Source organism: Harpegnathos saltator, unplaced genomic scaffold (genome assembly GCF_003227715.2).
Source record: "Harpegnathos saltator strain DR-91 unplaced genomic scaffold, Hsal_v8.6 scaffold63, whole genome shotgun sequence".
Classification (NCBI taxonomy): Eukaryota; Metazoa; Arthropoda; class Insecta; order Hymenoptera; family Formicidae; genus Harpegnathos; species Harpegnathos saltator.
In genome coordinates this window covers 385,001-410,000 of record NW_020230460.1, presented here as the reverse complement: position 1 = coordinate 410,000, position 25,000 = coordinate 385,001, and the positions used below count along the sequence as shown (strand labels likewise).

The window sequence follows — 25,000 nt, the reverse complement described above, 5'->3', positions numbered from 1 at the left end:
GAGGCGAGGAACTATTCGAGGCGAAATTTCGTTGAGCCAACGAGCACAGGCCGGCGGGACAAGACGCGCTTTGTTTGCGCAGTACGCTCGCCCCGCGATTGAAATACATCGACAAGGAGAATCCCCGAAACACCCTTAGGATCGCAGAGGTCCACCCCTCGCGGTCGACGCTAACGCGTCGTCTCCGCCGAATTCCGGCGCGGATTCTTGCGATTTTTGCCGTGTAAATCAGCGGATTCACGTCCATTCTGCGAAGAGAAGAGGTTTCGAGAAGGGGCTTCTCCGCGCGACCCCTTTCGCGCCACCGGTGCGACACGTGTCTTTCTTTCTTTCTTTCTTTTCCCCTTTGTTTCTTCGGCCGCGGGCGAACGTCGCGCGAGCGGAGGATCACGAGGGGTGAGGTTTCTTCGAACAGTGCGAGACGCATCGGAAGATGAGCCAAAAGAGGAAGAGAGAGGGAGAGAGTGCGCGGAGTAGAGGAGGAATAAAAAAAAAAAAGAGAGATTGAAGCAAAAAGAGGGGGGACGATACGGTCGGTCAGTCGGCTTTTTTTCGAGGAAACGAGAGATCAATTTCTCAATAAAACGCCACCGGGCTATATATCTCAGTTTTATATCTATATCTGTATCTATATATATACACACATATATATATATATATATACATATATCAGTAGTATATATATATATACTCTCTGCATGGCTACATACATATATTACGTAATTCTCAGAGCGACTCTAACAAAGGTTTTCCCCCATGTCCTGCGTCTTCGAGTCTAGCACGAGGTCGCCGCGCGATGCGCCGCGCCGCGCTGCGCCGCGCCGCGTCTTCGTCCCATACCGTCCCATTCGCGGCGGCGGCGCATCGCGGCGCGATTACGCGACCGCGAGAGAGAAAAGAGCCGCGAAGCGCGGCACGCGCCGCAGAGCCAAGCGGCAGTGTTAATACACAAAGGCAGCCGGCTGGCCGGGAAAATTGAAAACAACTAAAAGGGAGGTCACCGCGCGCGAGTCGCGCGCCACGGGGTGTCCCTGAATAAAAATAACCGCGCGCGAGCGCGCGCGCGCACGACGCGCACACACACACACACACACATACACACATGCATACGATCGCCGCAAGGGCAGCTTTCGCGCGAGAGCGCGAAAGTCGTGACTTCGCGAACACACACGAGCGCACGCGCGCGCGCAAGCGAAGGTGTCTGCCGGTGAGACGATTTGTTTGAGCGAGCGCGAAATATTCGCCGTTGAGAGCGCGAGAGGGACGACAATGCCGCGCGATATCTCCGCCTGCCGAGCATCTTTCGCTTCTCTTGCCGCGAGACGCGTCTCCGCGCGAGCGCGCACGTTTGCGCGTTAATGCGCACTTGTTGGCCGCTTTGACGAGCTCGAGCTCAAAGGTGAACTCTCGGAGCAGAGCCACGGGAAGGCTCGCGGCGCGGTAGAGAGGAGAGGGAGAGCTGATCGTGTTTTCTCACTCGGTGCATTAATTTGCGGAAGCGCGAAAGTAACGGGGCCGCGCGTTTTCGCTTTTCGCTCTTCGCGAAGTTTCCACCCGCTCGCGTTAATTCGGCTGATAATTCGTCGCGCTCGCGCGATCGTTCGTTGTTTCACCGCGGAGGAGACTCGACGCGGTTGCGTTTTCAATTAGCGCCGCGGATATTTTCGCGACACTCGTGTCGCAAGGTGCGGTTTTCCCGTAACATTCCGCGCGCGGAGGACCACGTCAGCAGGCCGGACGCGACGACAGACGCCATTTCGCGCTTTTATCCGGCGAAATTCGCGGGACACCCCGGAGCGCACGCGCGCGATCCCTCCCTGCGAATCCGACAACGACGGGCGAAAGTTTGTTTGTTACGTGCCACGGCATGGAAACGAGGACGGGGAACGCGCGCTGACGGCTTTACACGTGCAGGCGCCCTCGTTTCCGGTGCCCTTCTCTGTCTCTCGCGTCTTTGTCCTTAGAATACGACACGAAGACGTACACGGGGAAAAGTGATCTTTAGACGAACTGCCATGCCAAACGTCGACGAGTTCCACCGCCGCCGCGCCTCTCATGACCTTAATAGATGGGAATTCCGCCCCCGATTTCTCGACGCCGGGCCGGGAGAACAAACCGCCAGCATCAGCGCCGACACAAGGTGATGGTGCTGGGCGCTTCTTTCCTCGCGGCGAGACGCCGCGGACTTTCCGCCGCTCGTCGAGAGTCGAGAGCCGAGCGGCCTGGGAAATTAGGAGACGCAAGAGCGGAGGGAGATACTGAGCGCGAGATTTCGGCGGCGGGAGGACTCGTCGACGCGCGGCGTGGCGTGTGCGTGCCGCTGTTACGACTATAGACGCGAGCATTTTGCTGCGTGCAGAACACCCCCGCAATGCAGACAATCCCCACGACTAGAGCTGTTTATTAAGAGTACCACCTTTATACTACTTAGCTGTTAAATGGATTGACAAATAGCCCACCCCGCAGGTAGTACTTGCCCGTCCGCCCGCCCGCCCGCGCCCCCTTACCACCACCCCCACCCTCACCCCCTACGCTGAGCCCTAAAAACCAGCCCGTAACATTAGTCGAGAGCCACCCTCCAGACAGAGCATGAGTGTCGAGGTGAAGTCAAACACAAGACAACAAAAATACCCCCCACCCAACCCCTAACAACAACAAGCACCAACAACACCACCCGCTCAGTCCAGTCGGCGCGCCGACGCTCGATTGCCAACAACAACACGGTACACGTGCCTGTGTGAGTGCCTGTCTGTTTTTCGAGCAGCCCGCGTAATTGCGTGATTTCTTTCAAGGTGTCAAGTCGACGACGGTCGAGCACGCGCGAGAGAACGCGCAGCTGCGATTTCGCCGTCGCGCCCGCGACGTCATCATGGCCGACGTCGAGGCCGGCGAGGGCGCTCCGCTCACGAGCGGTGTATTACTTTGTACTTTGCGGTACTTTCTCCCTCCGACACCCTCGTCGAAGGGACAGCTTCCTCTCGAGGATAAAGCGGTATTGAAATTTTGCAGGCTGTCACCGAGCTGCCGGAGCAGGCCGGAGAGAGCGGCACGATTCTGCGCGCGGAGGAATGAGTCGACAATGTGGAGAGCGTAACATTTCTTCTTCTTCTTCTTCTTCTTCTTCTTCTTCTTCCTCTCATTCATCACAGCTCGTCTCCCACGCTTCCGTCGAATAAGACCTCCCCCGTGCGCGGCTCCGTTCTCGTCGCTGATCGCCGCTCGCTCGCGAGCAGAGAGTATCGGACGAGGGGAAGTGCGAGCGGGGTCTTCAGCGTCGCCCACGAGCCGAGAACGAAGCCCCGCGCGCGGGCGGAGCGTTACTCCACATTTTCCACTGATTTTCTCCCGCAGAAACCAGGCCCCCCTTCGGCCGGCTCGCGCTGCTCCGCTCGCCGATGGCCGCGCGGACCTTTTTCGCAGCTCGCGAGAGCGGCCGCGCGCAAAGTATTCGCCGAGTGTACACCGCTCGCGCGTTTAATTGCACTCGGCACTCGCCAATGACGTTGCACACGTAAGTATTAACTAACCGTAGCTGTTACGCATTAACGCGCCGCGCATTCCCGCGCGCCGCCCGCGCCATCCGCCCACATATGTGGGTCGCGTCTGTTTGCGCGGCCTGATATTTGGCGCTTGAATTAGCGATCGAGCGCGATTAATCAGCAATAGCCGCGGAACGCGCCGGGCGCGGCCGCGCGCGCGCGCGACCTTTTGCTCCGTCCTTTTTGTCGCCAGAGTGCTCTCTCTCGCGAAACAGACACGCACACACAGACACCGAGAGCGCCGAAAGGTGTGCGCAGCGAGATTCGCGAGAAGAGCGGCGGGAGAAAGCGGAACGCCGATCGCCGCGGATCGCGTTCGCCTCGAATCGATCGCGCGAGCTCCTCCTCGAGGCGAACGCTGCGGCTTGTTGCGCCCGCGTGTGTGTGTGTGTGTGTGTGTGTGAGTGTGTGCATGCGGTTGTGTGAGAGGCCAAGTGTGCGCGAGCGATATTTGCAGAAGCGCGAGCGGCCGTCCGTCCGTCCGTCCGTCCATTCGTCGGACCGGGCGACCGCGCGAATGCGGCATCGCATTCGCGGCCGAGAATCGCGTTTATACTCGTCGCTCATCAATCCGACGAATGATATCCCGCGCGCGGTTAATCCGAGTGATATTAAGCGGCGGCGCTCCCCGAAAATAGGAACGTGGAACCGGGATTTCGGCGGATTTCGTCGGCCGGCGATTTCGTGGCCGAACTGCCCCTCGGAGGAGGAACGAGAAAGAAATTAGAGACACACACCAGGTAAATAGCTCCGCCAGCCCGCAACCACCCCCGTTCAAGGACAGGCTGGCGGGATAGGAGGACGGGAGGGAGGGAGAGCGACGCGAGAAATGGGACGCCGCGAACATCGGCGACGGCGGCAGTCGACGCGTGGGGCAATAAGCAATAAAATCGAATCGCCGGCATAAATCCCGACGAAGCGAGAAAATCCGAAAGGAGGGCTCTGATCGGCTTTCGTTTCCGGCTGCGGGCCTGCACGTGCGGCGCGAGTCTATCGGCCACAACGTCGCGGCGCGATCGTTAGGCGCTTTTCATTCGTTTGTTTACTTATTTACGGCGAACGAGCCCTTGGATACGAAGGGTGTCCTTCCGCGCGCCTCGTGGCGAGTCGCAAGAGCGCGAGTACGCACGCGAGTCGAGGTAAGCGCCGTCGAGAACGGAAGCGACGCTCGAGGGGAAGGCCGATGCGTCAGAAACCTGTCGCAATTATCGGCTCGTGTTGTTGGGGAAGGATCGAGACCAATGAGCCGCGAAGGAAGAATGACCCTGTGCCGCCTTTCTCTTTCCCAGATTTCGTCCGCGACGCGCGCGCTCGTCTGAAATGAGCCGCGGAGGAGTCGCTGTCAAAATGCCGGGCCGAGATTGCCCGCGGCTTAATCCGTATCTTATTCGCTCACCTCGAAATTGGGACGATGGCTATTCTTTTCGGTTTACCCCCCGACGCCAGACACCCTGTGCAATCGAGACGCCGCGGCACGCCTGCCTGCCTGCCTGCCTGCCTGCGCGTGCGTGTGTATACTTGGGTGCATGTATTATTTTATATATATATATATATATATGATATATAAAATATGTGTACATACACACGTGCATATATGTGTATTAGGGGCTATTGGGACCACGTGACGCCAACGGGCTCCTCGCTCGGGGATCGCAATCATTCTTGAGTTATTCCAAACAGTAGCTCGAGTTCTCCCCCGAGTATGTGGGCGAACGTGCCCATCCTCGTCTCGCCCCCTTCCCCCCACCCCCTTCCCCATCTGACCTCGTGACAAACTCGATTTTGATTGGAAAACGAAGCAATCCGCAGGGCCGTCCCGACGCGCGAGCGACTACATTATACCCGGGTATATTAGCCCGTAAGGGCTGACATCTTTCCCGAGTCAAATTGACAGTCGGAGGATCCGCAAGTAGTGTGGCACGAGGCGGCCCCGAAAAGACAGCGGCGACAGTGGAGAGAAAAGATACGCGCGCACGGGGAAGCTGGACGGATCTTTCGCAATGTTTCTTATCTCGGACGAGCGAAGGTAATTTCACCGAAACGTTATTCTCCGCGGACGAGCGTGATCGTATTTCCTCATGAGAGGAAAAAATGTACAGCAGGGTGAAACGTGGAAGTAAAATGTCTCTCGAAACAAGAGTAAAATTTGTAAGAATTGCAACACCGGGCAAACCGGAAGCATTGGAAATATCAGAAAGTATCTTCTGTAGAAATGTCTTTCTCACGCAAAAACGAGGCTTTTAACGTCCCCCCGTCGATTACGACTCCTAAATCTGCGACTCTCTAGAGTCAACGACGACGTGCACGCGAACGGACGATCAAAAGAAAGGTGGAGAGACGGGGAAGGTTTCTTCGAGGTGCATTTTCTAGCAAGGTGCATTCTGTAACCTTTTGACCCACGTGGAGCCCGTCGTCGCGTTCTGTTCGAGCAAGCCCTCCCCCCCCTCTCTCTCTCTCTCCCTCTCTCTCTCCCCGTGCACAAAGCATCGGGAGCATCCCTGCCGCCACTTCCGCTTTTGTTGCGTCCGTACGTAACGTACACACACACACACACACGCGCGCGCGCGAGCGGTGCGAGCGCGCAGACAGGTGCATCGTCGACTTTGAACCACGTTCGATTAAGCCCCATCGGCGCGCGCGTGCTCCATCAGATTTTTCACGCGGTCTGATTGGCTGCTGCACGGGGCCACGGGTTCGTCAAAGCGACCGCGTCGTTGACAAACTCAGCCGATATATGTCGACCGCCCCACGGCCCGTGGTAGACCTCCGATTTTATTGTTTCCCTAATTCTCGGCTCGGCTATTTTCTAAACACCTCTCTCTTTCTCTCTCCCTCCCTCTCTCTCTCTCTTTCTCTCTCTCTCTCTTCCATTCTCTCGTTTCCTCTGTCTCGTCCTCCCTCCGTCAACTGCAACCCTCAGCCGGCCATTTTTTCCATAGCGTGTGCCGCGCGCGCGCGCGCGCACACACACACACACACACACACAAACACGTGGCCGCGTCGCCTCCTATACATATTTACGGCGCTCGAATTCAAATCGACCCGCCTATACATTTTAATGCGACTTTAATCAAATACATTCGTCGCTTTGTACGGCACACGAATGCGTATTTACAAACGGGAGAGAGCCGACAGAGTCGGCGGGACGTCGACGGCGGGGCGACGTCGGGGCGAAATGATCGTGGTTTGAGCGACGACGAGAACGGCCCCGAGGGCTGCCTCGCGAAATAGCTCGGTGGATTCGCGATAATTGAAACGCGTTAGAATCGCGGACAATCGGCCCGCGAAGGAAGTGTCACGCGACTTGCTTCCGACATCCCTGCCGGAAGGGATTTCGACTGAACGTCAATCTTTCTCTGACGTGAAGACTTTGAGAATGACACGACGTCGCTTCAGCCGGAGTTAAATATTCCGATAAACGCGCGAGTCTAAAGTTTAAAGACGGAGCTCGCGCGCACACACACACACGCTTGGCTCCAAATTTAATCGCAAGTACCCGGTCGGATTTTCCTGCGCTGGCCGATACATCCTCCGGCGGATATTCGTGGATACAAACGCGCTTGTCTTGTCTTCCCGGCTTCCTGTCCGACGACTTCTCACCGGCTGAATGGATCGTTCCCCGAAAAGTCCGCAGCGAGCGTGGCATTAATGCTTCATCCGCGGCGCGGAGCGCGATGCAAGTCGCGGAGGGTGACATTCGCTTGTCCGACGCGCTCCGAATGTCAGTGGGAGCCCGCCGTTGGGATTTTCATCGAGTGAGCAAAGTTGGCCGGGGCGAATGTAGTTTTCGCGAATCGCGGGATATTTTGCGTGTCGAGAAACGAGAGGGAGAGAGGGGGAGAGATAACGTCACAAACGCGCGAATCTTTCTTCGAATCCGGCGTTAAGCGCGAGCGATAAATCGGGCATCACTCGGAACAGAACGTGAACTTAAGGAACACTTAATGATTCAACGCTCTCGAGCGTAATCGATGCGCGTCAAGACCCGTCGCTTCGGAGTCGTCGCTTAAATCGCGACCGTTAACGCAGAGAGGCGAGATATCGGATCGCGATAATTATTTAAATGTTGATTTTTCACTGATGTATTTTTCGCCCGCGTGTTCTCCCGTTTCGACCCGAGAGCCGACGAGGAGGGAAAAAAGAATTGGAGGGAGGGAAACGGCTCAAAAATAGCGCAACGACGCGACGCGACGCGGGGAACCGCAAAGTATTATTCTCAAAACAGATTATAATTAATTCTCAATAATACGCGGTAATTTGACAGAATCGACAACGCGAACAATCGCTTTCTCTCTCTCTCTCTCTCTCTTGTTCTAATTTGTTGAAAATTTCCGATCGCGCGCACAATTCGCGTCCGTCAAATATGCAATCTTCAATTAGTGCACCGAATGAAATCACGCGCGATGCAATGATAAATATGACGAGTGTTGTGCAACAGCGACTGATAAAATCGCGGACGATTCGATCGCGGATTTATCGGTCTCGCCAAATGTAGTCCGCCACTAATTTGCCGCCGAGAGAGAGAAAGAGAGAGAGAGAGAGAGAGAGAGAGAGAGAGAGAGCGAGAGAGAGAGAAAAAGAGAGTCGATACTCCGAGTCGACCACTCCGAGATAAGCAACAAATTATGCGTCCGAGAAAGATGAGCTCGCGTGCAATCGATTAAACGATCGTTCTTCTCACACTCTCCCGACACAATGATGCTTCGCTCGCATGGTTTTAAGAATGCCAGACACGCGGAATTACATATTTAACGACAATCGATGTGCATTATTGCACTTGCAGTATCCGCGTGGAGCTCCCGAAATCCTGCGGAATCTGTAAGCATATCGCGGAAGCCAAACCTCAACCGCGGCCAAGGGAGTATCGCGAAACAAAAACCACCCCCCGCGCGAAGACGGAGTCAGCGCGTCTCTTCCGTTCGTCATCGTCGGCTAATTAAATCGGCCTCGTTGCCGGAAGTTGAGCAAAGCATCCCCCCCCCGCGGTTCTCGAGAGCCGATTACCGACGCAACTCGTTCGCTCGCTCGCACGCGCGTCCCCTCTCTTTCTCTCGATCTTTCTCTTTATCTTTCTACCTATCTGTTCGGCTCTCTTTGTTTTCCGCTTCCAAAGCTCCGGGCAATAATGAACGCGTCAATTTTCCATCTCGTCCCATCTGCCCGCCTCTCCCCCCCCCCCTCGCTCCGGAGCTGTCCCTATTTTCTCGTGCCATTTTTTTCCGGCGCTCCTTTCACTCGTTATCGGCCGCTCGCTAATGGCACACGATTGCCTTTCGCGTTTATCCAGCGCTGCATCTGGACCGGCCTGCAGCGGCCGTCGCCGCGACCTTTGCCCTCCGCGATCACGTCGCCGACACGCGAGCCCGTCGCCGACGTTCCCATTTTTCGCGACGCGGATCGACATCCCGGCCCCCCTGCGGTCCTCCGTCTGCTCCCGCCCCTGCCGCGGCGAGTTGCCACACGCCATGTTGGAAAATTAACTCTTCACGGACGTCAGCAAAGGGAGAAGAAACCTCTAAATTTCTTTTTCCATCGGCCGCGTTATTCCGCGCTTCGAGATTCCCACCGGTCACCTTCGGCGGGCTCCGAGATTTAGGGGGTGACTGTTAGTTTCAACAGAGGTTCGCGCTTGTTCGCGAACGTGAAAATAACGCGGACTTGGCCGCTTATCAGGCAACATTCCGCGCGCGCGCGGGGTAATAGAGATAATTCACTTATTTATAAAGCGAGAAGAGGGCGAAACGCGCGCGTGTGCCGCCGCCGCCGCCGCCGCCGTCGCGTCCACCCCCTTCCGCGAAAGGGTTAAATCCCTGATCCTACACTCGGAGGGTTTTAAAGATTCAATAAAAGGCTCGGACGAGCAAATGGATCTTAAATATAACATTTCTCCGGTTCGATCCACCGCCGCGCCATCGCCCCGGGGAAAATGGACGGCGTGTGCTATGCGCGCGCGATTCAGATAGAAAGGCCGCCGCGGAACGTCGCTCTTTTTCAAATTTACATAATTGACGAGGGCGGGCGCAAAAAGTCGCGAGAGACGATCGTTTCCAATTTCGAGCTAATTTTACGGTCAAATTGAAAACGCAGTCGTCGTTATTATTATAACCGAGCGCGCTTATCGATCGGCAAGGGCCATTAAACTCGAAACGACGACGACGAATATAGTTATTTCATAGATGAATGGAAGGCTATTGCGTTCAACTGGCTATTAACAATTTCGTGTGGTCTCGTGATCAATTATTATGCATGCATTCGCGTGTGTATGGGTGTGTATGTGTGTGTGTGTATGTACGCGCGTAGGTAGCAACAAATTCGCACCGACGGCGATTCCTTTTTCTCCCCCGCGTTTCCTATCTCTCCCCGCGCGCGCGCGCGCGCGCGACTTCGTCTCATTTCAACCCGATTACGGGCGTCGCTAAGCGGCAAGACTCGCGAGTATGCAGAACGGCTAACAAGTGAATAAGAATTGCTTGTCGCCGATATCTGTATTTGTATGCATCGCTAAAGGCCATCGCACACGAACGAACTTAAGCAGTAAGACGTAAGCAGTAAGCAAATCGGCCAATCACAATCGAGAAACTTCGGGACGACATTTTAAACTTTACGAGGATAATTGATTGTGATTGGTCAGTTTCTTTGCTGCTTGCGTCTTACTGCTCAAGTTCACTTGTGTGTGATGGCCTTAAGGACCGCTGGAACGAGCGAGATCCGCTTGATTCCGCGGAGATGGACAATGGAGCGCGCTGCCGCGAGCGCGACGACGCGGAATATTGAGATTTTTCTCGCGCCGACTAATCAAGTCGCTCGGCACACACCGACACGTCATTCAGATCACATTATGCGAAGGCACAAAGAGAGATCTATACATGTATACATGTGTAAAAATAATTAATATATGTATATATCTTTTCAGCAACAATGAAACAACATTACTATTCTGCTCCCATACAGTAACGACAAACACAACATTCGACGCTGGCGACGTTGAGCGATCCTCGCCAACGCGGTGCTGGATCGTCCAAGTCGCGGATCCGCGGCTCTTTGGGATACTCGAGGCGTCCGAGTTTCGACGAAGGAGAGAGAGGGAGAGAGAGAGGGAGGGAGAGAGAGAGAGAGAGAGAGAGAGAGAGAGAGAGAGAGAGAGAGAGAGAGAACGAGCCGAGTTCAGTCAATCACGCGGCGTCGGCGCGCGTTACCGTTATTTATTGCAATTCCAGACATTGTTCTTCGCACCATCGCGCGGGAAATTCCACATGGAAATTCGCGACATAATGTAAATAACAACCTTTTGGAATTACAACAAATAATAAGCGCGGCGCTCGCTACACGACAGCGGCTCCTCTGTCGACAGGAGGGTGCGCGCGAGCGCGTATCGCAAGCGCATTAAACATTTATATCGGTGAATACGCAGCGCGCACACGACGCCGTGTTCGACGTCGGTGAAAGCGTCGTCGAGCGCGAGGATGTTTACCCGGCGGTTTTAAACGCGCCCCGGCCCTCTCTCGCTCTCTCTCTCTCTCTCTCTCTCTCTCTCACACTCTCACTCTCACATATACTCTCTCTCTCTCTCGCTCTCTGTCGCCTTCTCTCTCGCTCGCGGAACGAGCGTCTCGCAGTAACGAGATCCGCGGATCCTCCCTCGCGCGAGGGAGCGTCACATATCGCACCCACCCCTCCTGCCCACCCCTTACCACCGCTCTCGACCCCCGTACGAACGAGAGAATGCATCTTACGACACACTTGCATCCGCCCGCCCCCCTGCCCTATTTTGGTACCCCCTTAGTGATATGTATGATTTACCAGCAGCCAGTAGCTTTAAGTTTGGGATTCGTGTATGCAACTCAGTTCACCCTTTTTCCCTTAATGACTTGTGTACATGCTACCGTTACGTGCCCACTTTAATGTACTATCTGTCTTGAGCGCTGAAACGAAGCGAGTGGAGGAGAGAAAAAAGGGGGCGAAACGACCTGCCGGAAAAAAAAAAAAAAAAAAAAAGAAAAAAAGAAAGATAGTGAAAGGGGAGGAGGGAAAAAAAGAAAGGGAGACAGAGGGTGGGTGGGAGGGAGAAAGAAAGAAAGGTCGTGCGACCCGGCTACGTTCCCACTGTGACTAACATCGGTCTTTTTTTCTGCTTTCAGCTGCACAGATTCCACAACGCGGAAGTAAGTACGATTAAATTACGTTTGAAAAAAACCGCAACCGCCCACTCCCCCCGTCCTCGCCATCGGCGACGCGCCTCTTCCTACCAGCGCCCCTATCCTCCTCCTCCGAGATGACCTTCTGTCCCCCCTCCTCGTCGTCTTCCTCCTCCTGCTCGTTCTCGTCGCCACGATTACCGCTTGCCACCACTGCCACCGCCGCCGCCGCCGCCGCCGCCGCCGCCGGCACCAGCAGCCTGTCGTCTCCTTTGCACTTTTTCGCTCCGTAATTGCGATTATCGTCTATCAGACCGCTTCGAAGGGGAAACGCAAGGACGCGGAATCCGCGCGGAAATGTCACGGCCCGCTGCCGATTGCGCGTCCGGGCCCGCTTCCTCCCTCGTCGCTCATGAATGAACGAGGAGGCGCGGATTCGGGTGAGAGCGGAGGGGGGGGACGGGGGGCGATTGAACAACCGGCGCGGAACTGCTTCTTACGCGAAATTTCAAGTTCTTCGAGCCGCCGAGAGAGCAGATTGGCCAGCCGGCCGGCCGACGACGACGACGACGACGACGTCGTTGACGACGCGTCGTCGTGGTCGACCTCGTGCACGCGGCGTTTCTCGCAAAAGTCCGGTCGATCCGAAATCGTAAACGCGAGCGGAAGCACCTCGCGGGTCGTGCCGGCCCGAGGCGAGGCGAGGCGAGGCGAGGCGAGGCGAGGCGAGGCGACGTCGCCGCTCGACGACACGCACGCAAGCACGCGCGTATTTACGCGCGAGTACGCAGCCATCGCGCGCTCACGGACTCGTCTGTTTTCAGCATGCAAGAGGAAAGACGAGATGGCGAGCCAGGCAGAACACCAACAGCCCGCCCCCAAGAAACCGCGGCTGGTTTTCACAGACCTTCAGCGCCGTACTCTACAGGCTATTTTTAAAGTAAGTATCGTCCACACACACGACGACGTAACTCATCCCCCTGATCGATAGTAATTGCCCCCCGACGATGCACGGAGAAATGAATATTGAGGGGGCCGGGGAGGGAACGCGCGAGCGCGCAAGCGAACGAGCGCCGGACTGATCCGCCGCTTGTTAGCGGCGACGAACTTTCGCGGTCGAAAGTGCATACATACGTTCGAACTTGCAACATTCGATTGCACTCGGCTCGCGAGGACACACCTGCGCACCCCGGCTAGGTCGAGAGGTGTTCCCCTCAGACGGAGGCGCGCGCGCGCGCGCGGAGGCCGACGCTAGCGAGTGAAGCGCGATTGCGCGATTGACTTTGAGAGACCACCAGCTTGTACCACTAGGTACAAGCTACAAGTAACAATGCCTCTCTCTGTAGTCGCCGTGCGCTCGGGATAGCACTAGAGATGTCGCTTCCGAACGACATCTCTCAACGTTATCTGGGGAGAGGAGAATGTCGTGAGCGTGGAGCGTCAGGTAGCTCAGTGGTCTAGAGCAGTCGCCCGGCAAGCGAAAGAGAGAGAAGAGAGAGGACCCGGGTTCGATTCCCGGTCTAGCGACTACCGCGCTCTTTCGATATTTTTCTCTCTTCGGAACGAAAATAAGATGTGCAGGTCCCGAATGCACGGCGTGTTGTCTCCCGTCGTGTCTCTCACCTAGTACGCCCTTCCTTCCTTCATGGTTGCCGTTGGTAATTACGAAGCGGCTGATGTGCGCGCATCGCGCGAGCCCGCGACGAGGTTTGTCACGGACGACAATCTCGACTGACTCGAGTCTGGAGAACGCGCGCGGGGATGTTTTACATATATTTACATTCGACCGTCAGGGACGATAACGTCGAGTGGCGCGATCGGTCGTGTTTGGATCGCTGGAGATGGCGGCGAGGATCAATGGGAGAGCAGATTTCGAGAGTGCGCTCTCTGGCGGGGGGGCGCCCTACGATTCCTAATTTAGAGGCGAATGAACGGAGAGAGAGAGAGAGAAGAGAGAGAGAGAGAGAGAGAGAGAGAGAGAGAGAGAAAAAGATGCGGAGAATGTCGCGTTGGCGAGTTTTCGCGTTGGAAAAACATGTCCGTGCTGTAGATACTTGAAATTCAGTCGCGCGTCAACCGGCAGCGCGCTCGGCTATCGATCGGTCTTGAATAATTTCGCGGCTGGTTCTTTACTTATGCGCTCCGTATTTCAGCCCCGCTGATTGCAACGCCGCTCTACCGCGTTTCAAGAATGGCCATTGATATTATCCGTTTCCTCATTAACGTCTCGGAAAAAAACGAGTGCCTGCCGAAAGCGCGCCATCTCGGGCTTTCGTCTCTCTCTCTCTCTCTCTCTTCTCGCGACACTTCTCGCATCGCGCTCCCTCCGCCTTCCTCCGTTGACCCTCGTTTGCGTCTTCCTCGACCGGATGCCTTCCGGCCGGATGACGGGTGACGAGTGACGCGGATGAACAAGCTGTGTGATCTCACTTGAAAATCGGTGCCGTGCAATTTGAGTCGATGAATGTTACGGAACATTTCATGACTTTCTCTTCTTTCGCGCAAACATGAAAATTCGGGCGAATTCTCGGCCGATTCGCGTTCGAATTCGGCCACCGGCCGTCCATAGCTCTACGACAGTCGACACCGATAACGCCGGCCGACCTTCAACTATTCGAGAAACACTTTCCGTTATTACTGGCCGCTACAGCTTCAAGGAAAAACGCTCAAGGAATTTGCATTGTTCGTTGGGAAGCGAGCCGATGGGAGAGAGAGAGATATATAGGCCGAACGCGACATCGTCGCGACGCGCGACTTCGGGTTATAAGTAGAGAATGAGAAAATAGAGAAGGAGAAACGAATATTTTTTTCCAACTTTCCCTATTCTACGGCGACACTTTTGGCGAGATCTATTATCCGTGACAGAACTCGCGGCAGAATTTCGCCCGTAAGAAAACACTCGAGAATTTTTGGAATAACATTTATAGACACGACGCGCGCGCCGACAATTGAAATGTTTTCTGCATTGCGCGATCTATAGAATTATAAATAGAATCCCGTCCCGAATCCCGTGACGAATTATGGATCGTAGCGAGAACAAGCTCCGAAAACACCTTCAATTCCACATCGCTGGTGAAGACGCGCTGGATAACGCGCGGCGGACTCGGGCGATTTTTGTTGCCTTTGGAAAATAAAAATCAGATATCTCGCCTCTCTCTCTCTCTCTCTCTCGCTCCATCTCGCCTCTTTTCTCCCATTCTCATGAAGAGCCAAAGAACAAAATGACAAATATCGTTACACAGCGCGCGCAATCCGCGAGATACGAAATCGATTGAGCCGGCGTATATAACGGCGCGCATCGGCACGTCCGTAGCTATTACAACTATGATTACAATCAGGCAGATGCATCGCGGGACAATGAAACGTGATAACTCGTTTCCGATGGCGATAAATTATCGCATAAATAGCGGCCGCGAGCGCGCGCCCGCACGTTTGCGCGCGGCGCTCGCGCGCTCGCGACCGACGCGGCGCGCTTCGGCGAAATTGCCTTTCGCAGAAATCAACTTTTCTGCTTTGTCGCAAAAGCGATTGCCCTCAGATCGAATGGAATTTTTTGCTACGGCAACGCGAATATTACTCTTAATGATCAATTTTTTCGGCCGCGGCCGTGTAAGGACGCTGCAGAGCGCGCGTGCGCGTTTGTCGCTCATACGAAATTTGATAAATCCCGACGAGAGTTCGGCCGATTGGTCGGATTATTGGAACGATATTTCATAGAACGCTAATTCGGAACGTGCATCCTCTATTACCGCGCGACATTCTATTTCGGGGACAACGAAGCGACAAAAAGAGGGGCGACCAACGAGAAAAAATCAATTAGCCTAATCGAGATCGAACGGTTAATCGGAATAACAGCGCGCACTCCCGCGGATTTCATCAAGAACCACACCGGCCAAATAGCGAAACCGAAATAAGCGGTCTAATTCGCCGGGCCGATCGAATTTCGCTCGTCCCGCTGGAATGACGACAATCGGCCGAGAAACGGCAGCGCGAAGACCGCCGACGAGAAGCAAATAAAGCGCGCGCGAGAGCGAGAGCGATTGTTAAACATCGCAACGGCGGCGGCGGCGGCGGCGGCGGCTACGCGCTTCGAACGCGGGAATTGTGCCGGACAGTATCGGCCAGCCGGTAGCTCGGCTTCCACGCGCGACGATTCCGCGTGGAAGCGCGACGATTAAGGGCCGGCGAGGGGCGCTCGAGAGCGATAAATGCTGATTAGCGTGCGAATTTCGGCTCGGGCGGTCGCACGGCGATATCGCGATCGTACTTCGCGCGCGTGATCGCGCGGGCGAGTGATCCGCCGGCACGAGGAAGTAAAAGCGGCGGCGGCGGCGGCGGGGGGGGGAGGGGAGGGAAAAGCTAGGAAGAGGGAAATGAAGAGCGAGCAAGGGGCGGCTGCCACGGCACGAACGCTTCGGCATGGTCTGGAAGCGCGCCAAATAGTTTGCGAATTGACCTTAGCCCACTTCGCACACCACCGCCGCAATCTTTCTCGTACACCTGCAAACACATACTTAGGTGTGCACTCGCGCGCGCACACATACGTAGGCACGACGGCGGCGGCGGCCGCGAGCGCGCTCGCGCGATTATTGGATCAACCTCTCCTCCCCCCCCCCCGCCCGCCGCCGCCGCCGCTCGCGAGAATTCCGCCTGGAGATGGTATTCCGCGAGAATTAACGAGATTCGCGAATATCTCGAGACGAGCCGACTGTGCGGAGGCGGGCGAGGGGGCGGAGGGCAAGGTCGCCGTGGAAATATTTCTTTGTCCGAGGGGAGAATCCTGGGTGACTCGCAGCCACCATCTATCCTCTTCTGCCGCGCGACGCATCTTGGAATGAAGATTGACTCACCTTAAACGCACATGCGATTATAAAGCGGATTGTGTTAACGGTGACGCGCGGGAAACGCGACGGAGTTTCGTAGAAATTCATTAAATTCAGCGAGTCGCGGCGCACGCGGAGACGACCGCGAGAGAATGGAGACGCGAGGATAATTTTCTTTGACAGGCGAAAGGAAAAAGAAGCTTCTCCTCGCGACATCGCGAGAGAAATAAAATCGCGCTCTCTTGAAAGAGAGGATAAGGTGTGTGCATGTGAGAGGCAGAGAGGAAGAGAGCGCCCCCGTTAAGAGGAGGTGGTCCCTTTTAATCGCGGTTCTTTACGCAACGCGCGTAGGCGCCGGCTCCTCCGGCGATCGCTATTAATTGCTTTAATTGCGAGGATAATTAATACATCGGTCTATGATAAAAAAAAAAAGAAAAAAAAAAAAAGAGAAAAAAGACACTTGGGCGATCTGAATATAATGGGCCGCGGATCCCGGGCGAGACTTTTATTTGTCTCAATGCATGTCTATATGTGTACATGTATATGTATATAGAAATGTATAAAACTCGCCTTGATTACTTTCAAAGCCGAGCGGCGGCGTCGCCTTTACGGCGCGGCTCGGTCTCTATCGGAATGAGAATATTAATTGCTGTAATTGCAAAGATAATTGATATTCCGATCCATTGGAAGCGGCGCCGTCGGAGGAGGACCCGAGGCGAGCGCCGGGCGCAGCCTTTCACATTGAGATTTTAACCTGATTTGAAAAAAAAAAAAAGGATGTCGGGTCGCTTTTCAGCGCTCTCTCCAAGACAAACGCTCGCCGGTGAGTCCGGTAAGCGGCCCATTATCCGCTCGCGACGGCGATTCCGGCGAAAATTCTTCCCTCTCTCCACGCCGTCCGCCTCTTAAATCGCGGTTATAGGTATTCACGATGTAGAGATTATCTCTCGAAGCAGGAAATAAAACCAAGTCCTTTTGCCGCTGTAGACGACGAGACTCGTACGAAACCGAAGCCGTTTCCATCGCACACTCGAAAATCGGCGGTTCGTTTGAGATAAAAAGAGGGCCTCAAAAATTTGCCCCCTTTTATCTTCTCTTTTTTTTATTCACCTCGATTGACTGAATATCGAGAGGTCTCTCTGAATTTTGAATACGCGTTTACGCCTCACCGAGAAGCGAACTGCGAGGAGGCAGGGAGAGGGGGGGGGCTTCGTTCTCTTTCTGTCTCTGCACCTCTCGATTTGCACGACTCGCGACTTCGGTCTCACTTTGGTAAGGGAATTAAAAGTTGAAGACACGCCGTTACAACATTCGGACCGGAATTGTCAAAATTAGATTACAAATATCTCTTCCCGGAGTTGGAGTTGTCGCCGGTGAGCCTCTCGCTTCCTCCCTCCCGCCCTCGTTCGCTCGTCCCCCGCGTCGATCACACTTTTATCCGACGGGGAAAATCGACTCTCTCGCAATTTTGCCGGACTACTACTACTACTCCGTCTATACCTCGGCGGGGAAAGAGAACGAAAAAAAGTTGCTGAAATTTAATAATAAAATGTTCGCAGGTACACGCGCGTACACGAAAATTCCGGACCGGGGCAACCGTGTCGGCCCGCCTCTCCCCGCCCCTCAGCCGAGCGGATTAAATAATTTCGGATTCAAGGGTCGCGCTGGCCGGGCGACGCGCTCGTGCCGTTAAATATCCCGAAATTAATTAATAATTTAATTCTCGCGGTGACGGCGGGATCGACGATTTCGATTTTTAGACGGCGACGGCGACGACTACGACGGGGCGCGCGCGCGCGCGAGAGAGAGAGAGAGAGAGACACACAGAGACGCGTACTTTAATTAACTCTCGCGGACATTAATTTCGCTTAACTCACGCGACACGCCGGACTTGCTTCGAGTCGCACACAGCCCCGCCGCGTGTCGGCGCTATTGATACGCACGCTGCCGCCATCGCTCCGCAGCCACGCTCGAGCGGACCCCCGAGCCTCGACGACGACGTCGACGTCGACGTCGACGACGAGACGAGGCTCGAGCGAGCGAAACGAGAAGGAAGGCGGCGCCCGGCGGCCGCGTTATAGAACGGCGCATCAATTGTTGGAAATGCGGGACACTATCGCGACGAAGCATCGTGATTATTCCTTGACAGCCACTGTTGTGCGCGTGTGCCGCTGCTGCGGCAGCAGCAGCAGCAGCAGCAGCAGCAGCACCAGCAGCAGCAGCTACTGTTGCTGCTGCTGCTGCTGTTGCTGTTTCAGTAAAGCACCGAGAACGGCACATACGAAGCACGAGATCCAGCCGTACTAGCGTGTACGACGCGCGCGTACACGTCACGTCATCGCCGCTTGCCGAGGGTGGATGGATAGATAGGGGAGACAGACAGAGAGAGAGAGAGAGAGAGAGGGGGGGCGGGACGAGCAGGACGAGGGGAAGAGAGAGAGAGAGAGAGAGAGAGAGAGCAGCCCTTGGAAAGTGACGGGCAAGAAATCGCTCGCGAGGGATGCGACTCGCTACGAACGCGCTAAACCAGACGCACGCGGTTTTATTTCACGACATGCTCATGAGCGGCGCTATTTATTTAACGCATCGCGCGGAATGTATATAAAGCTGGTCGAGAGGACGGGCGAGGGAAGGAGGGAGGGAGGGAGGGAGGGAGGGGGAGGGGGAGAGAGAGAGAGAGAGAGAGAGAGAGAAAGAGCGCTCTGTAATTCCGCGGAACGGTGATTATCTTATGGAATTAATTGGACGGAATAGCGGAGCGAGAGAGGAGGGCGGCGGACAGGCAGGAGGGCGCGCAAGTGGAGGGGGTTCTGAAATTCTATAAGATAATTACTATTCCTAATTATAAGCGGAGTTTTATCTGCCGCGTGTCGCGTATTGATCTCGGCACAAATTAGCCGCGGTCGCGGCCCAAACTGCACGTCGGAATTCGCCTTGACTCGCGCGTGCCCGCTGCCTTCCCTTCAATTTTGTCGGGCTATCGAAAAGAGAGAGGGGGAGGAGGAAGAAGATAAAGAGAAAGAGAGAGAGAGAGAGAGAGAGTAACAGAGCGTCTTGTAGCCTCTTCGAAATGCGATTCGTCCTAATCGTTTGCGCCAATTCTTCTCTCCCTTTCTTCTCGACCGCTCCGACAGCCGCAACCGCGAGAGAGGAAGAGAGAGAGAGAGAGAGAGAGAGAGAGAGAGAGAGAGAGAGAGAGAGAGAGAGAGAGGTGGCAGGGAGAGGGAGGGAGGGAGGGGGAGATATCGGAGGTCGATCGTAAAAAGTGTACACTCGCGCGCTTAACGATAATCTGTCGTTCATTCCGCGCCGGGTGGACGATGGTAAACATGTCGCCGCACGCGGTAAATGGGCTACCGCGTTTTCTTCCCACGCGCCGTTTCTTACCCAACGTGGCGCGATCAATAACGGGGACTTGGCGGCGGAGAGAGCGTGCATCGATTGCCGGCGCAGCAACAATTATTACTAACCGATACTTTCGCGTAGCTCGCGCGCCTCGGAATTAGCCTCGGCGCGAGTACAATGTACTCGCGTGAGCGAGCGAGCGAGCGAGCGAGCGAGAGAGAGAGCGCGTCCGAATCTTTTCGTACCGCCGCGAGTGTATCAACTTAGCGGTTAATTAATCCGATAAGCGCATTAAACACTCCGAGCGATATTGATGTAATTCAATTGACCTCGTTCCCTACCACCTCTCTCCCCCTGGCCCCGCCGCCCTTCTACCGCCCTCCTCCTTGCGCATATTTTATTCATTCGTCGAGAATGTTATTCCATCTGCAAACGACCGCTGAAATATCCAAACGCTCGCGTTCTAAATAAGTAAGTAACGCGATTCTTTTCGATGCTTTTGATTATTCTTGGCGGCGAGTTCTCCGGCTACTCTCGCGTATACGTGACATTCATACGTGACACTCGCGCGATGACTTTTCCACGGACGCGTCAACAAGTCCTACGATTTATACAACGCCGCGCCGCGAAATGCGCAACCAGCCAGCGAAATGCGATGACAGCCGCCGCTCGCCGCTCGCCGCTCGCCGCTCGCCGTCGCGGGGTAACGAAGTAACGAGGCGGCTCGCGTCGAGCCGAGATCGAGAGATAGCCAATCGACATCGCGGGAAATAGACAAGCGCGAGACAACGTGTCCTTTCTCGAAATAGAAAAACGGAACCTAGGCCGCGAGAGACCGGCGCAGCGTTTCGCGCGGTGCGAGATCGACGGACGCTAGCGGCGAGGAGGGGTCAGAGAGAGGGGCAGGGGGATAGATTTAACATAGGCAGTTGAGTCGGGCGGCACAGAGTGGCCGGCCACGCCGGTGCGAGATAACGATAAGATATAAAACACAAGGTGCGATAAATAACGATGAGACGCGGCGATTAACCGAGCTCTCTCTCTTTGTTGGCCGCAGGAGACCAAGAGGCCGTCGAAGGAGATGCAGGTGACAATCGCGAGGCAGTTGGGCCTGGAACCGACGACGGTCGGGAACTTCTTCATGAACGCTCGACGCCGCTCGATGGACAAGTGGAAGGACGAGGACCCGAAGACGGTGGCGGTCGAGGAGGAACAGTTGTCGCCCACGATAGGCATCGGCCAGCGCCAACCGAGCGACGTTTTGTGACACACGTCCGACCACGAGGAGTACCACGACGAGTCGCCCGAGGAGGACCTGCCCTTCTCGTAAGGGCGGCGAAACCACCTCGCCCACGGGACCTGTTCTCGCCCATACGCTCGATCTCGACGGTAGCTTCGTGTAGCTTCGCGGACGTCTCCTTCTCGCGCCGGGGTTCCTTTTATTTCCGCGCACGCGCACGCGCGCGCGCGCACTCATTGGTTCTCGTTTACTCGCGGTGCTCGATTTGCTTGTTTTCGTTCGTTCGTGTGATACAATTAAGTTTCTCTTAGCGTCTATTGCGTTGTTGTCGATCTCCCGATTCATCTCCCGCGACGCCCGCCGGCTGCCGGCGAAAGTGGCGCAGCGGCGGGCGGCGCGTGAGAGACCGGGACGGTCTCTCACGGACGATTGCTTCGCGTTCGAGTGTCATCTTTGCCGGGGATTTTCGTTTCGCGTGAAAAATTCTCTCGAGACGCCGCGCGTCCCGGCGCGGCGTCTCCGCTCATCCAGCCGGCGAGAAGGAGGCGAGTAGACACGCGAGCCTCGATCGAGGCTCTCGGAGATCGAGCCGCGTGTCGCCGGGCGAGGACGTCCCAGCCGCTGCTTGCGATCGATCATCACGAAATCCCCCGCGCGAAACGACCCCGCCGAGACCGCGGATTCCGCACCTCCACGGCGGACCGATCCAAGCTCTCCAGAGCCCGTGCTCAAAATCGAGGCACCAACGACTCGCGAGCGAGCGAGCGAGCGAGCGAGAGCGCGACGCCGACCGCGCGCTTCTCCGTTTCGCTTCTTCGTCGGACGACGCAATCGTGGAGGTGAAGCCGCGTCTCGACGAAACGTCCCGTAACTTTAAGTAGAACCATCGGATAAAGAGCGAGAAAGAGAGAAGGAGAGAGAGGGAGAGACAGAGAGAGAGAGAGAGAGAGAGAGAGAGAGAGAAAGGGAAGGGAAGAGACGATAACTCGCGGCCCACCCGCGTCTCGGCTTTGAGCAGTTCTCGCAAACTTCGTGCCATAGTTTGCCATATTAGCGTATAAGTTGTTCCGTATGATTAGCACGCGGATCTCGCGCCCGACTTCCGCCCCCCCCCCTCTGCCCCCTTTCCCAGCGTGCGTTTCTAGTCCCATTGAAAGGCGCGCGCACTTCCCGCGGGAGACGACGCGGTCGTCCTCCGCGAGGACGGGGCGCCCGTCGTCCGCGTTGATCGCGAGGCGGGTCCTCACCCTGTTCTTCTTCTAGTCAAAATTCGGAAGCTTCTCGCGTTCTGAGTTCGCAGCGCGCGCCCGGAGGGAGGGTCGTCTTCGCGAGGGCGCTCGATCTTCGAGTTCGCGCACGTCGCGGCCCGGAGGAGGGGGTCAGTTCGCCCGCGAAACCCGTCGACTCTTCTCGTGGCTTTTGCCCTCTTGTCCCCCCCCTCTCTACCCCCATTCATTACGTTCCTCCCTGTTGTACACGCAAGGGACCGGACCCCGCTGCTTCGGGCGCGTCGCGCGCGTGTCCGTCGCTTTATCGTCCTGCCCTCCGCCTCAGGATCGGCCTGACCTCAGGAGACGCGACCGGGGCAGCGTGGTCCTGCCTGCGCACCGCGATCGAGGGTGGGTCCTTTTGATCGCGTCCCGACGTAATGATTTCGCTCGCGAACGCGTGTCCTTGTCTCGTAAAGTCGGCGGTCCCTCACGCAGGACGCGCGTCCGAGTCGCGTGTGCCTTTTCCTCTCACTCTCTCTCTCTCTCCCTCTCTCTCTCTCTCTCTCTCTGGTTTTCTCTCCGTCTGCCTCGGTCACGAGCAAAATCGCCTTTTTCCTCGACACGAGTTTCCATCGCGATACTCTCTCGACTCGTTCGAGCCTGTCTCGCGACGACCAAGTCGTCCAAGAGTGACGTCTCTGCGCCACCATTAACTGGCGGTCTTTCACGACTCGCTGCGAGTGACAATGAAGAGAAGGAGGAAGGGACGGTGCGAGGGAGAGCGTGACTTTTAACGTGTATGATTCTGCATTTGTAGAATGAAAATTGAAGCGGTCGTCCGTGGCCCCTCGTGAGAAGGGGTTGATCGACAGTACAAGTGGCGAGAGAGAAGAGACAGAGCGAGAGCGAGAGCGAGAACGAGCGAGCGAGCGAGCGAGCGAGAGAGAGAGAGAGAGAAAGAAAGCGAGGAAAAGCTGACGGGAGAGAGAAAGAGGGGTTGATGATGATCGCGCAATCAGCGGCGCCGAATGCGCGACAGACTCGTCGTGTCCCTCGTTGGTCAGACGAAACGTGAACCAATTTTCAAAGTGGCTTCGTGTGAGGGTGCACGTGCCACACACACACACAAGTGATATATATATGTATGTATAAACATGTATATCAGAGTGGACGCTCTTTTGTGCGAACCGATGGCGGGAGGCGGTAGCGGGGAGGAAGAGAGAAAGAAAGAGAGAGCAATTTTTAAAACGGATGACTGCACCGTAGTGTACGAAAGAGAGAGAGAGAGAGAGCGAGAGAGCGAGAGCGAGAGAGAGAGAGAGAGAGAGAGAGAGAGAGAGAGAGAGAGAGAGAGAGAGAGAGAGAGAGAGAGCGAGAGAACGATAGTGTATGAGAGCGAGAGTGTGTGAGAAAGACAGCGTGTGAGAGAGATAGAGAGACTTTGCGAGCCGCACTCGATATCGTACTGCAATTGTGCTGTGCTATTGTACATATTAAAAAAGGAAAAGGAAAACACGTGACACACAGACACACACACACACACACACACATATACACACAGGCACACGCAGAGACACGTACAACATGTAGCCCCACGACACGACACATACACATAATTTATACGTATACGTGTGTATACAGATAGACACACCGACACACACTTTTATTACGTAAGCGGCGTTCGCTAAAGCCGGGCGAAAGCGAATCGGTGTGACGTCCGATTGCAGAAAAGTGCATTCCAAGCGACTTGCATCCCGCGTGGCCTTCGCGCAGCAAGGCGCGAGGGCGTTCTTTCTCGAGCTTCGATGCGACGTCGCGCGACGGCGAGCGACCGCTTCTGCGACGTTTCGTGCGACACCTCGGCCTCTTGTGGGCGCGATTGCCGACGGACGATCTTGACCGAAGTTGAGCGAACTTAAGGCAACTTTTTTTCGCGAATTTATCACCTCCGACGAATCATAATCTCAATTTCGACGGCCAATTTGTGTGAAGGATCTTTCCTCGAGGACGAGTGTCCAAGAAGAGTCGACACTTTGAGAATTACGAGTGTCTGAAAGAAAGAAATAAGCGAAACTTCTCTCGCAAACTAAAAGCGACAGGTACAAGCGAGCAAAGGTGACAGAAACCATGCTCCTCGATGAATTTCACGCGAGGACTGCTTCCTGGTAGAATTTTTCAATTTGAGACTTGGTCGCGCGGGGATACGTACGCGCGAAATCAGCGACCGCCCGGTCTCGCCCTCGTCAGAAAAGGGAAACTCGACTCGGTCAGGTCAGTCGTGGCAAGTAAAGTAAAGGAAAAATAAAAAAGAACGACGAAGGAAATCGTTATACGAAGAATCGCACGATCGTCGCGCGTTCGCCTCGGGAATCACGCAATCGTTCGTCTCGCAAGACAGCCGTTCGCGCGTTCACACGGCGATGTTACCTACGGCATGTTACTTAATTTATTTTAGAATAGATGAAAGCGCGTCGGCGCGTCCGCGGCTTTCGAAGCCACCACGGTTTCGTCATCGTCACAAGCGCGTGTAATTTATTGTGTGATAATTTTGTAAAGTTACATCTCGACCCCCTTTAGTGTGTGCATGACGACCTCGAGGTATGTTACCGCTTTCGTGCGACAACAGCAGCAACACGACAACCTCCTCTCTTACAAGAGAAATGCGAAAAAACGACGCGAGGAAAAATCCGAAACGAAGAGGAAGAAG

At 55.4% G+C, this 25,000-nt stretch overlaps 1 protein-coding gene across 1 annotated transcript in view; it reads left to right on the top strand.

Annotated features, from left to right (window-relative positions):
- The window catches only part of LOC105183587 (homeobox protein onecut), a 30,640-nt gene extending 7,026 nt beyond the window's left edge, over positions 1-23,614 (top strand). Inside the window, exons 2-4 of the mRNA XM_025304660.1 lie at positions 11,678-11,701; positions 12,499-12,614; positions 20,900-23,614. Coding sequence (XP_025160445.1) covers positions 12,519-12,614; positions 20,900-21,109 — 306 coding nt within the window. The 5' untranslated portion in view covers positions 11,678-11,701; positions 12,499-12,518 and the 3' untranslated portion in view covers positions 21,110-23,614. The remainder of the gene's footprint in view (positions 1-11,677; positions 11,702-12,498; positions 12,615-20,899) is intronic.
- The last annotated feature ends 1,386 nt before the right edge of the window (positions 23,615-25,000 follow it).